Source organism: Rutidosis leptorrhynchoides, chromosome 10 (assembly GCF_046630445.1).
Source record: "Rutidosis leptorrhynchoides isolate AG116_Rl617_1_P2 chromosome 10, CSIRO_AGI_Rlap_v1, whole genome shotgun sequence".
In the NCBI taxonomy this organism is placed as follows: domain Eukaryota; kingdom Viridiplantae; phylum Streptophyta; class Magnoliopsida; order Asterales; family Asteraceae; genus Rutidosis; species Rutidosis leptorrhynchoides.
Window position 1 is genome coordinate 196,183,025 of NC_092342.1, and position 14,912 is coordinate 196,197,936.

General features: G+C 34.4%; 1 protein-coding gene across 1 annotated transcript; it reads left to right on the plus strand.

The window, feature by feature from the left end:
- The first annotated feature begins 6,737 nt into the window (after positions 1-6,737).
- Positions 6,738-7,730, plus strand: LOC139870740 (uncharacterized). Its single transcript, XM_071858523.1, has one exon. The coding sequence runs from the start codon at positions 6,738-6,740 to the stop codon at positions 7,728-7,730; it is 993 nt and encodes a 330-aa protein (XP_071714624.1).
- Positions 7,731-14,912: the final 7,182 nt, after the last annotated feature.

Below are 14,912 nucleotides of genomic sequence, written 5' to 3' on the forward strand. Positions count from 1 at the left end.
TTTAGGTTCATCATCAAGAGGTGAATTCGGTTGATGGAAAGGATTACCTTCTTCTTGTCTCCATTGATTAAGTAGACTACGAACTCATCAGATGAATTGGGGATGGCTGATTGATTGAATTCATTCTGGTGACACTGCTTTCAGAACTCGAGTGAAATTTCATGTCGGAATCCGAGGAACTTGAACTAGTGACGAGTTCCATTTCGTACGATTGAATAAAGAATTTTTCGATATAAAAAGATTTCCGGCTGTAGGATGGTATTCTAATTATATAGAATATCTATATATGGAACAAAAGATTTCGTAGATTACGGAGGAATTTACGGGATATGTTAGGCAAAGTTTACAGTAACAGATATGCTAAGCTATGAATTAGCAGATACGCTAAGATATGAATTTTATCTATACACTATTCATGCAATCAATACAATAAGATGTGTCTAGACCAAGAATGATAAGCAGGCAATTTTTGACAAAAATGATAAGCAAAACTTTTGACATGCAGACACGGTCGAAGTCCAGACTCACTAATGCATATAAACAACTATCAGTTAGTCACACTAATGCAAGACCTGGTTCGCTAAGACATCCGCTCTGATACCAACTTTAATGACCCGTCCAAATCCATCCGGACGAATACATTACATTTGGTTACATCGCGAGGTACTTGACCTCTGTATGATACATTTTACAAACATTGCATTCGTTTTTTAAAAGACAAACTTTCATTTCATCGAAAGTTGACGGCATGCATACCATTTCATAATATATCCAACTATAATTGACTTAGTAATAATCTTGATGAACTCAACGACTCGAATGCAACGTCTTTTGAAATATGTCATGAATGACTGCAAGTAATATCTCTAGAATGAGCAAATGCACAGCGGAAGATTTCTTTCGTGTCTGAGAATAAACATGCCTTCAAGTGTCAACCAAAAGGTTGGTGAGTTCATTAGTTTATCATAAACATTCATTTTCATCATTTTAATAGACCACAAGATTTCGTATATGTAATTGTACACGTAACCCGAGTACAAAATAATACGCGTAACCCGCGAATTAAAAATCATTCATATGGTGAACGCTTGATAACCGACTTAACTTTAATGCATAGAATATCCCCAAACAGAACTTCTCGTCTGTATAATAATAATAATCTCGAAGTACTAAAGCATCCGCACCCCGAATGGGACTTGTCGAGGTCCATAGATATATCTTTATGATTCGCGTCAATTAGGGGCCATACCCGTTTCCTAATTATTAGGTTACCAAGCTAAAAAGGGGTGATATTCAATATTCATAATCCAGCTATAGAATGTAGTTTTTGATCACTTGTGTCTATTTCGTAAAACATTAATAAAATCAGCGCATGTATTCTCAGTCCCAAAAATATATATAAAAAGGTAGTAATGAAACTCACTATACGATATTTTGTAGTAAAAATATGCATAAGACGGTTGTGAACAATGCAAGGTTGGCCTCGGATTCACGATCCTATATCAGTTATATATATTAAAACATATAATTAACATGTAATGATAATCAAACCAGTTTATATATATTATTTATTTAATTTAGTAATATATTTGTTATTTTAAAGGTTTTATATATATATATATATATAGATATACAACATTATATTGTAAATCAATAATTTTTTTATATAAAAATAATACTAATTATGATAGAAATCATGATAATTCTAATAATAATAATAATGTGAATAAAAATGAAAATTCTTTTAATATTACTAAATAATGATAATACTACTAAAAATAAATAAAATTGTTATATGTTAATAATAATACTAATATTTGTGATAATAATAATGTTAATGATATTAATAATAATAATAGTACTTTTACTAATAATAATACTAATAATGAAAATAATAATAATAATAATAATAATAATAATAATAATAATAATAATAATAATAATAATAATAATAATAATAATAATAAAAATAATAATAATAATAATAATAATAATAATAATAATAATAATAATAATAATAATAATAATAATAATAATAATAAAAATAATAATAATAATAATAATAATAATAATAAAAATAGAGTACAACCTTTGAAGAACAAGCTTCCTAAAAAAAATGCCATAGCCCGGGCTCGAACCCGCAACCTCTAGTTAACCCAAAACACACTCAACCACTGAACTGTCCAATACTTTTCTCTTTTAACTCCTATCCTAAAATATATAACCCGTAATATTTATGTTTTCATATTCTTCTCCTTCCCTCATTGTTAATATCATTCACATTCATAAACCTCAACTCCTCAGCCCAACCAGGGAATTGGATTATCATGGCCCAAATGTAGATATAGGTACACGATGGCCCAACAACCAAATAAACATATCCCATTAATTAATTATCGGCCCAAACCAGAAATCAGAAAAAAACATTTCGGCCCATGAGGTTTCAATAATCCAAACCGTCCCAAATCCAACAGCATTTTTTGTGGGGTTTAGGGTGGTTTGTGAGGTTAATGTAAATAAAAAAACGACACACAATGAATGTATGTGGGGTTCAGCCTCCACCAGGAAAATAAAGAAACCACAAGATTTCAAATCACCATCTTTTATCATCTTATAGCTTCGAACCAAAACAGAAGAACACGATCTTCGTCATCACATAAATATAATCATCTATCATCTTCATCATTTATATCCTTACCACAGTAATAGAAATAATTGAGCAATAAAGCAATCTAGTTTGGTCGTTTTTTGAACAGTAAAAGAGAGGAAAACTGGTACTGTAGCAACAAAAAAATTGTGCAGTAGCAGTAGCAATTACACTGGTTACAATGTGGTGTTTTGGGTGATTTTGGACAGAAAACAACGGCGACAGCAGTAGTGATCAAGAGTAGCGGTTTAGCAGTGAAGTGGTGGTTTACGAAGATGATGATGAATAGTAGTGGGTGTTTGATAATGGTTGAATTTGATCTTGTTTTGAATAGGAGCAATACGGGAATGGTAATAGTAGCATCATGGTTTGGTTTTTAGCAGAAAAAGAAATATAACAACACGTAGTAGTTTGTTGTACGTGGTGAATGATTGTTTTAAGGTGGCAATTTTGGTTGGTTCACGATGGTTGAAACAGAATGCAACGGGTAGCAGCTGAGTTGGTAGATGGTTTGATTTGGTATTGGTTTCATATAAACAGAAGCATCGAGCAGTAAAAACAACCAAACGTATTCGGTTTCTAATCTTATTTGAGTTGAGGAAAATGAAACAGAAGAGTGGTTCGATTATGTTGAAGGTGGTGTTTACTTTTGGGTATCGACTGATAAGTGGTGATTCGTACAAGGCAGGAACAGTGATCGAGCATAGCAATGGTTAAAGGTGGGTTGTGTGGGTTAGCGTAAGTGTGTTCATAAATATCATGGTGGAAGTGGGTGTGGTTGTGCCGGGTTGTTGATGGTGGTAGGGTGGTGAGTCTTACATGATGTAAGTGATTTCGTGGGTGTTTGATGTTACAACAAAAACAGAAAAATAAGGTGGTGAATGATGGTGGTGATCAAGCATGGTGATCGAACTGGTGATGGTGGTGGCTCACGGGTGATGGTTGCCGGTGGATGAGTGCATAGATATATGGCTTTCATATGTATAAGTATATATAGATATATGAATTATGTGAATATGTATCTGCATATATATGATTAAGATAGATGGAAAAGTAACACAATAATGAATCTCAATTTTTAATTATGCAACAGAGAAGCAGCCTCTTTCTTGGTTCTTTCTACCGACGTTTTATTTCGGATAGTATATCGTAGTCCGTTATTAATCAGTGGCGGATAAAAGTATTCATAAAAATCCCATATTTTTTAAATTAACTATATTTATTTTTTTGTTCATTATGATATAAAATTCGATCACTAATTTGTTAAATAAAAATTGCATCAACTGTCCCTCTCATTTATGGGTGAAATATAAAAAGTGTTAAAACTTAACAAATAGTTCCTAATTACATTTTTAATAAGCCTAAAATTTATAGAACTCATTTTCCTATCACCGTTTATTTTAAAATCATATAAGTTTGAATTTAGTTTGCTTAATATCAATCGGAACATCAAACGAGTACTACAATCATTTAATATTTATTTTTTTCTATATTTTATTTATATATAGTTATGTTGTAAATAATAATTATTATAATATTCTATTTTTATTTTATTTTACATAATTTGTTTTAATAACAACAACATATAATGTTTTGAATTATATTTCCAATTATTATTTATATATATTCACACATAACTATTTACAAATAGTGGTTCGTGAATCGTCGGGAATGGTCGAAGGTCAATTGCATATATGAAACACTTCAAAAATTTTGAGACTCAACCTCACAGACTTTGCTTATCGTGTCGAGATCATATAAAGATCAAGTTTAAATTTAGTCAGAAATTTCCGGGTCGTCACAGCTGCTTCCTCTAACACCCCGTCAAAATTCATTAACGGAATGTTAACTCTGGTCCCAGTGCTTGGCTTGACTTCTACGTAACAGCAATGTTTTACAGTGGAAGCAATTAATACCTGAGAATAAAACACGTAAAACGGGTCAACAATAATGTTGAGTGAATCTACAGATTTTAGGTAAACAATAAAGTATGTTTGAGAAACGATTTTCAGAAAACGTTTATTAGTGAAAGACCACCAAGGTTTAATATTAAAAGTTTGCAGTCAACGTTTGTCAGGCTTTAGTCTATTTGTGTACATCAATATTAATGGTGTATCCTAGAGGATACACGCATAAAAAGCACCATTTTTATACAGAAAAATGGATCAAGCAACATAAAACATAACGATATTTGGCCGTTTTCAGTATTCGCCGCCCATCGTACAACAGGCCGCCCAGCGTCAAGCATAAGCCCTGCAGGCAGCTTCTATGCATAAGCCCTTTAACTCAGCATATGAACAGCACGCAGCCACGTCAGCACACGCCACCGACCTTCCGGGTATTTCGTGCAATAGAACCACTCAGTAATTGACACGTGTATCCCGAGAATTTCGGACATTCTGTGCCTATAAATAGACTCCTTGGGTCACCACATTTGACATCTGAACTTCAGTCAGAGAGAAGTACACTTTCTCTCTCACACAGTTCTTTCTCACTCTAAACAAACATTAGCCGCTTAGCAGCAATACGCTATACGGATCAATTCCAGATTGATCCTCAGATTGATTGAGGACATCCCACGGATTACTCATCTGTGTTTCGGGTCTGCAAAGATTATTTCTCGAGGGCAAACGTCAATCAACATTATACGCCACATGCTGAGAAGCTATTGTCCTGTACTGGTACTTTACCGCCTCTATACGGAAAATCGTACCAATAAATGGCGCCACCCGTTTCAAAGACCAGCAAAAACACCAAGAACGCGAAGACAACTTAAACAACCTCATGAAAAACAACACTTGAACCAGTTGATGAAAACATCATTGAAAATATACCAGTGGATCAGTTAACTCTTGAAGAGACTTCAATTGAGGAAGAAGATCATTTACACAATGGTACAGCAGATGATCAAGTTCATGAAACCATACCACGATTAAGAAAACCATTCATGGGAAGTTCTAGTGCAGGAATGTGGAAAGCCAGGTGAGGAACACATAATGTTTCTTTTAAGAAGACATCTGATGTGAATGTTAAGCACAACAGCAAAGGAAAATCAATTTCCAAATCACAATTGTTAAAGCTATTCAATCAGTTGAATACTTTGGTTAATGATACTGAGAATCAGCACAGTGATGAAGGTTTTCTGAAAGATGATTGGAATTTTGAGAAAGAAGATGAGCAGTTCTTTATGACTGAGAAAATGGCAGGAAAGTTAATAGATGGAATTTTGACTAAAACAGCACCATCACGATTTAAGCAGAAGTTAGCACAACCAGCCATCCGTGCAACAGCTGTGGATAATTTGTTTACTTTGATTACTGGAGATGAAGCTATCAAACCGCCAGCAATGGCAGAGTCAACACAGTGTTTTTTCCCTCAAATTGCAGATTATCCATTACCAAGAAATTTGGGAATTCCATTTATCGGTGTTTATGATGGCACAACAGATCCAGAGGATTTTCTCACCATGTTTGAAGGCGTCATGTGATTACAGCATTGGGAAGACAAAACTGCATGTCATATATTTCCAATGGTTCTGCAGAAAATGGCAAGAGAGTGATTTACAAGTTTGCCACCAAGGAGTATTACCAGTTTCCTTGACTTAAGGGCAAAGTTTGTGATGCAATATCAAAGTTTGAGAAGCTGCACGCTATCACATCTTGATGCACATGAGATAACAATGCATCAGAATGAATCCTTGAGTGATTTCATGAAGCGTTATACCATTGAGTGTCAAAAAATACCAGACATACCAGAGTTTCAGCTTGTTTCAGGGTTTATATTTTGTCTTGATCAGCGACGTTTTGCATGATTAATTCATGCTTTGTGTTATGATGTTCCAAAAACATTGCATCAGGCATTGGTTATTGATCAGAAACACTTGCGGGCAGGAGAAATGGGATATTCAAGAGTGGATAATTATCAAAGAAACTTTAGGCAGCAAGGCAGAGAGCGGAACAGGAATGACAACTATCAGAGACAACGTGGTTATGACAACAATTACCAGAAACAGCAACACGGTTGGAGGGGAAATAATCATCCAAATGACAATTATCACCAATGAAAACCATTAGACAGACACCCACTCATCATGGCCTTAACCAATACTCCAAAAGAGATTTTGTTCACAGAGCATTTTAAGGAAACTTTTCACCCTCCACTGCCAATGGAAGAGCGTCAAGGACCACAGAGTGATAAGTGGTGTGATTTCCATGAAGCATATGGACATGAAACTGACAATTGTAAGTCATTGATGAGGGAAATCATCGCAAAGATTAAAGATGGAGAGTTAAACCATCTTTTACCAGGAAAAAAGTATAGGAGAAATGATCCAAAAAAATGTTTTGCTTGGCAAGGAAAGGCGCGTCACGGTGGACAGTGTGATTGGAACAGAAGGGAAGAAAGAAATGATGAAAGGGATCCAACCCCTGAAATGCACATCAAGGTTATATGGAATGAGGTGGAGGAAAATGAAACAGACGGAGAACGCAGGACGGAGAACTGGATGTATGCTCCAATCATATTTCACACCATTCCAAATTGGCATCTGTCAGAAGATCCTGTGGTTATCTTAGCTATAATTGCAAATAGAAACATCACTCGAATCTATACTGATACATGTAGTGAAGCAGATATTTTATATTTGCATTGTTTCAGCGATTATCCGTTCAGCATGAAGGATAGGCTTTGCTACACGCCCTTGAAAATTGCTGGCATCATGGGAGAATCAGTAAAGGCAGTTGGTAAAGTGAAGCTGGATGTAACATTGGGAATTCACCCTCTAGTCCGAACAAAAATTGTGGACTTTACAGTTCTTGATTGCAGATCAAGATTCAATGCATTGTTTGGTAGGCGAACTCTTCTTAAATTTAGAGCAATTACTTCTACACCACATGCAGAATTGCGGTTCCCAACACCAAATGGTGTGGTAGTAGTACACTCTGAGTACGTTGGATCAGCAAGAGAAAAGTCAGTTATTTTAGAAGCACAAGATAACATTGTCAGGGGAGGACCGTCAAGACAGTTATTTAGCAGAAATGATGTGAATGGGTTTTTCAAACCATCCAAAAAGAGGGAACATTAAAAGCAAGACACAACACGCTGCACGGAGAACAGCATGTTAGCATTAACTGTGCAGAGCAGTTTGTTTATCACGTTTTTAATTTCATCAGTTCAGACAAAGCACAATACATTTTTTGTAGTTTTCTAATTGGAAATGATCACCCCACATGAAGATGTTGCACAAAATGTTGTATGTGCGGCAAATCGAATATCAATAAAATTTTAATTTTTCACACGCAAAGCATTACGCGTTTTTAATGTAAAGCATATCATTCATACCTACCCACATAAGGCAAGGCATTTTTATGCCCCCGATGGTAGAGGCTCTTGTGTCAACATTACAGACACAAGGGATCGGCTAGCGTAAAGTGTTTACTTCGCTAGAGGGCACCGCGACAAAGGTAAAGATCTCATAATGTCATGACATACATAATAGTTTATCACAACGGCATAAATCCATTTAAATTTTTGAAAGCAGCAAATTTAAATACAAGTGTATTTTGTAAGCCGCACAACACCTGAGCGCAACACGCTAAACGGAACACCACTAATTCCATAAACATAAATTTTCTCTAAACAAATTTATCAATTTCTATAACATATAAATAGCATAACAACATTATGGTTGATTCACATTAGACTTCAGAAGCTGTGTGAGAACTCTCAAATACTTTTTTGCAAAATAAAGGCTCTGCTAACAGAACGGAGAACGGATAAATTGTTTGATATATTCTATACAATAACAAAGTTATACATGTTTTGCTGAATGAAGATAGCAAATAGATATACAATTTTACTTTGTACACATCATACTACTTAAGTAACAGTGCACCTCTGATTCACACAGAAGTATTATGGAATGATACATTATAGACAGCGGATGACGAATGAGAGTTCAATTCATGTACAACATCAAAAAATCAGTTTAAGGCAAAAATCATTCCATATGATGTGATATATGAAATCCAAGCTTTCTAAGCACTTACATTGGTTAGACATATAGACAGCAGATATATGTTAATCATGAAAAGAAAATAGGGCACAAACACGTTAAGAGTAACAAGCAGAACATATACACATACTAAAGTATACATAAATTAGTTTATTACAGATCAATGAGAAATGAGAACATCTAGAATATCCTTAACAGATACATCTTCCCTATCACATATCTCTTCTACAGAGTTAATCTTCAAAGAAGTTACTTCACCCATGGCTACCTGCAGTCTGGCACCAGCATCTGGTTTGATGTGTTTTGCAATTGCAGACGGTAAGGGGTCAGGTCGCACAGGAAGAGCATTCAAAATTTCCAACATGGTATCTGAAAGGTCACTTTCTGTATATGCCTCCAGATATCTATGAAAAGTCTGACCCACAAGTGGAGAGCTCAACACCCTATGCACAAGACCAGGGACACCAGCCTTTAAATCAATAAAATTCTTTTCAGCATTAGTAGCAGCAGCAATCTTTTCCTCCAACAAATGATTCTTCTCCTCCAGCATCTTCTTCAACTCTTCATTACTCTTCAGCGGCTTATCATTTTCTTCCATGAATTTTTCTTTCTCCACCCTTTCCGAAACACATTTTGTTTCCACCACCTGCAACAAGTCATCCTTCTTCTTCACAGCATCTACTGTAGTTTTCAACTTCATGTTGGCATCCTCTAAGTCAAGTTTAAGCTTCTTCACTTTGGAAGCATTATGCACAGCATTAGCAATAATCGTCTCATGAGCTTTTTGAATTTTAAGATCATGAATCACGTGTTGATTCAAGAGCACCAATGCTGCAGCCGTGGATTGATGACTTTGTTTATAAGTCATGGTGGATAGAGAGGAGGACAAGTCAGTAATAGTGTTTGCCTACATTGAATACAATGGTCATGATAAGAAAACAATTATCAATGAAATAATGTTGATAGATCATAAATTTTTTAAAGGTTACCTTCAGAAACTCAGCAAAACTATCTGATTTATTGTTGGGATCATTAAGAAAAGCCTGTAGACCACCTAGCGGTATGGATGGTAGTTGAGTAGATGCAGAGGATTGTGTTGTGTCAGTTCCTTTGGGGGTACGCGAAGTATTGAATGGAGGAGTCTCAAAAGAATCAACATTATCAGTTTCTTCCTCATTGTCATCATCATTATCATCTTCTTCAATCTCAGCAAAATCAGTAATATTACCACCAGCAGTGGTTTCATCATCATGATCCTTCTGAAGAATCAATTTCATGATAAACAAAGCCAAATAAGTATACTGTAAACTTTAAAAATGAAATAAACAAATAATATAAATATGGAATATACTTCTTTTCTTTGGCTTTTCAGTAGCTTCACTCATCGGGCGCTTCCCAGCACGTTTTGAACTCTTGCCAGCCTTCTTGGCGCAGGACGGTTCAGGATTACTTTCAATAATCTCCACCTCAGGAGATGGTTGAACAGTACCACTATTTCCACCTTCAACAGGCCACTCTGGGCTTTTCAGTAGTTGTTCAAATTCATCATTTTTGGCTTTATCAACCTCAAGTTCAGCAGGAGTTTTGGGACATTTAGAAACAACAAGTGGATCTAGATTGGTTTTCTTAAAAGTTCTGTAAACCTGCATCTCTCCTTCTGCAATAGCACAGAATACAAGCATATAGAAAAATATATAAGAATACATACGATTTATGATAGCAAAGTATACGCGCAGAATTTTAATTAAAATGCCTACCATGACCTTCCCAACGCAGCACATGCATATATCCAATACGCCATTTTTCACTCATCCCACAGAGAACTAAGATGGCTTCATAATCATTATATGACCTTTGGGGAAGCTTCATTGCTTTCCAATCTTCAACTATTGCCTTTTCCTCCTCAGATAAAGTGATGGATTTACTAACTCCTATTTCTATTTTCTTCCATTCACGAACACTAGCCCAAGCATCATTAATGACCCTTTCATTAACAAAAAAGTACGGGTCTTTCCAATTTTTCAAGGAAGTTTCCTTCACACCAGTAAAAGCCTTACTCGGCTTACAGTCAAATGTATACCAGCATTTGCTAACTAAACGGGTTCTAAACAATTCATGGAAAATATTTACATTTGGTACTTCTTCCACACAATTACAATACATTTCAAACAGAATAATTTTTTGTAACCCTAACGGATGAATTTGACTAAGACCTATTCCATAATGGGCAAGAATTTTTTGAAGAAAAGCAGAAAGGGGAATACGAAGATTTCCTATAGTCAGTTGAAGTTTATACAGAGTGATCATCTTCTTAGGACGTTTATTAACCCTATCGCTGGAAGAAGGCACTATCGGATTTAACAATCTAAGGTTTTTATGTTCTCTACATAATTGGTCTATTTCAGCCTCAGTAATGCTTGAAGGAATAGTGCTAACGTCGCGATTGTCCCTTTGAGAAGAAGTGCTGCTGGATTCGGCCATGGTAGTATGCAAATTAAAAGAAATACAATCAGAAGCGAAAGATAAGTTGTAACTGACCTTGCACTTATCAAATTATTAAAGTAAGTAATTGCAGATATCTTCAGCACAACTAGTTGATTTTTGGAAAAAGAAAAAGGAAAAGGGGAAAAGACTATTTATAGTCACTCAAATGGAAAATCAGTGGACAAAATTGATACACGTGTACGGGCCAGATCAATGGAACAACCAATTTAAATTTTAAAAATAAATCAAAAAGATTTTGGGGGAAAATTCATAATTGAAAATGTGACGTCAGAGCAGAAACTCAGACGGCTATAGCAGTTTTGTGTCTTCGAGGAAAAATGCATCTTTTATTTTTAATTTAATGAATTTATTTTTACAAAAATAAAGACATTAAAATGGGGGGACTTAATGGTGTATCCTAGAGGATACACGCATAAAAAGCACCATTTTTATACAGAAAAATGGATCAAGCAACATAAAACATAACGATATTTGGCCGTTTTCAGTATTCGTCGCCCAGCGTACAGCAGGCCGCCCAGCGTCAAGCCTAAGCCCTGCAGGTAGCTTCTATGCATAAGCCCTTTAACTCAGCGCGTGAACAGCACGCAACCACGTCAGTACACACCACCGACCTTCCGGGTATTTTTTAACGACCCGTCAAAGTACACTTGACGACCATCGTTATCTTGGTCCCGCAGCTTGATCGAAACTCTATATGAATTTAATAAAACAACCTTGCATTCTTTATTTAAAAATAATTCCCTATAAAGGAAACCTACCAAAATGTATAAGTTTAGAAAAACCATACAATATTACTTAACCAAATGTTGACCAAAACAAAGTCAACAGCATCCACTATTAAATGTATCAAAATAGAATGCAAGTTATTGTTTAACAAAAGCTGCCATCATAAATATGCAGACTCTCTAAGCACAGCGGAAGCAATCAATCATGAACCTGAGAATAAAACATGCGAGTAACTGTCAACAAAAATGTTGAGTGAATTATAGGTTTAATATTGCAAACAATATTTAATAAAAACCATAAAAATTTATGTTTGAAAACATAAAAACTCCTTTTTGGACCACAAAATTATATGCTAGAAAACATATAAAAACATTATTCCATTTACCGTGAGCCACCTGGTAACCACTTAACCATTTATTTACCCTTGCCAAACACAATAAATAATATACACCGAACAAGTGTATCTACAACAAATTACGAAGTACTAAACATTCTGATTATAAATTGCTAGCGCGACTAGCTCGAAATGGGGTTGTCAAACCCGATAGATCTATCCATAGGATTCGCGTTCACCAGTAGAAACCAGTGATTACAGTTACCAGACTAGGGAATATTTCTGTTCAACTCACAATGAATAATTTAAACCAACTTTCACTTGTGTCCAATACGTAAAAAAAATATAATGCATGTATTCTCATCCCAAAAGATTTAAATAGAAAAATGGGACTATAACTCACCTTAATAGCAAACGAAGTAACCACACAAACATGCGAACAGCAAATGAAGTAAAGTGATCAGGAATGATCACAACGCCGACCTATAAATAAAGCAGGTCGATATAAATAACTAACTTAGGTCAAGTCTTAGTATGATAGCTATTGTACATGTTGCAAGTAGACATAGAACAACACTCAACATGCATCGGTTTGATCGGAACAGCGTACGGACACACACTTTCTATTTTTAGAAAGTTCCTATTTTTGAAAAGTTTCTATTTTTGGAAAGTTTCTATTTTTGGAAAGTTTATAAGTTAGGAAAATTTCCTTAATTAGAAAGTCGACAAAAGTCAACTGAAAGTCAAAGTCAACCGAAAGTCAACTCAAAAGTCAACCTTGGTCAAACATAGTCAACGTTAATTTTAAAAGTGTAAGTTATAATAATAATATAAGTTATAACGTTTATTAAAGTTAAATATGTCTAATTATGTCATAACATAAGTTTAATTAAATTAAAATGAATTATTAAAGTTAATATAAGTTTAAATGATATAATTAATATAACATAAGTATTTAATTAATTAATTAAATATTAGTCATAATATAAGTATTATTCATTAATAATAAATTTTAAATTATATCATAAGTATTATTAATTAATAATGAATTATTAATCATATCATAAGTTTCTAATTATAATCATTAAATCATAAGTATTTAATAATTAAATTATAATTAAATAATAACTAAGCCTTATAATAATTAAATAATTAATTAATCCTTATTATAAGTCTTATTTAATACTTATCATAAGTATTTTCCATTAATAATGAAAGTATTATTAATCACAAGTTTAATTAAAATGTTAATTAAATCATAAGTATTAATTAAATGATATAATAAATATATATCATAAGTCTTAAATAATAATAATAATTACTTTTTATATCATAAGTAATTAAATGATAATGAAATCCATTATTTATATCATAAGTTTAATAATAAATCTCAAGTTTTAAATCAAAAGTTCATCGGGTCGTATCCTGAGCCCCGGGTGTCGGTTTTCGGCGAGCCTTACATATATCTCCGCCTAAGCAAACCACCCGACACTTTGGTACACTCAAGAACATACCATGAACAGCCCACAAGTCGTGATATACAGCCAATACACTACTTGGAACTTCAATTCAATCAAAAACGTGTTTTAGACGTAACGGGTGATACGTGGCTCGGATTGAGATGACCCGAACATGAAAGTTCGCCCCACCATCAGTCCTAACACACTAACACACCCTAAAGTCACCAAATATGGTCACAAAGTCGGACCAAACCCGGTTCATACCAAAATCACATTTCAATCTTAACAAAATACCACTTTGCTCGTATCTAGGACTCCGGGAATCGAAACGACATGAATCCGGAGTCTAAAATTAATGTCTTGATGAGAGGAACTCATTTATATACTTTATTTTATGATCAACATCAGTTACAATATCAGAAACACACGAAAAAGCTGCTGTCCCAATTTTATCAAACCGAAAAAATATGCAATCGAGCAATTCTACGCATACAATCAACAATACAATAACATATTATCATCATACTATCAATATAACATGTAAAAACAGAAAAATAATTGAAAAATTGAAAATCTAGGGTTAGGGTTTATACCCTAATCAACAATCAAGTAATATGAACGCGTAGAGATCGTTGTGTAGAATCCGAATATGTGAATGATTTCTTGATCCAAGTATTATTTGATGAAGATGATGATGGATTATGGTGGTGGTGGTGACGGCTAGGGAGGGAGAAGAGGAGAGAGCACCAAATGAATTTTAGGGTTGATAAAATTAGGAATAAAATGTGAAAATGAGGAGAATTGCAAAAATGAAAGGGGTATACCCCCTCCCCATGGGGTGTCCGTCCAAAATCAATGGGGTGGGCCCCATTTCTGGGCCAAATTGATTCTAAGATAAATTGCTTGTGGCCCGGATGCCCGAACGAAGCCCTAAACGCGAAAACACCGCTACGCGATAGATTTTTCGGAGAGATAACAAATACGCGACGAATAAAATATATAAACACTATATATGATCATATGACATTAAAATATCATATTTAAAATAATTAGGACTTAAAAATCCCAAAAGCTCGACCGTTGGTTTGAAAACCGAAAAGATTCGCCGGATAGAAATCCGCGACACGTAGAAACGTACAATTAAAGATATGAATACAAATATTCATATAACACATAATAATTAATATATTATTACAAAGATAATAATATAGGTCATAGAAATGACGT

Bases quoted from the DNA above. Each gene is read 5' to 3' on its own strand.
- LOC139870740 (XM_071858523.1), top strand. From the start codon at position 6,738: ATGGCCTTAACCAATACTCCAAAAGAGATTTTGTTCACAGAGCATTTT.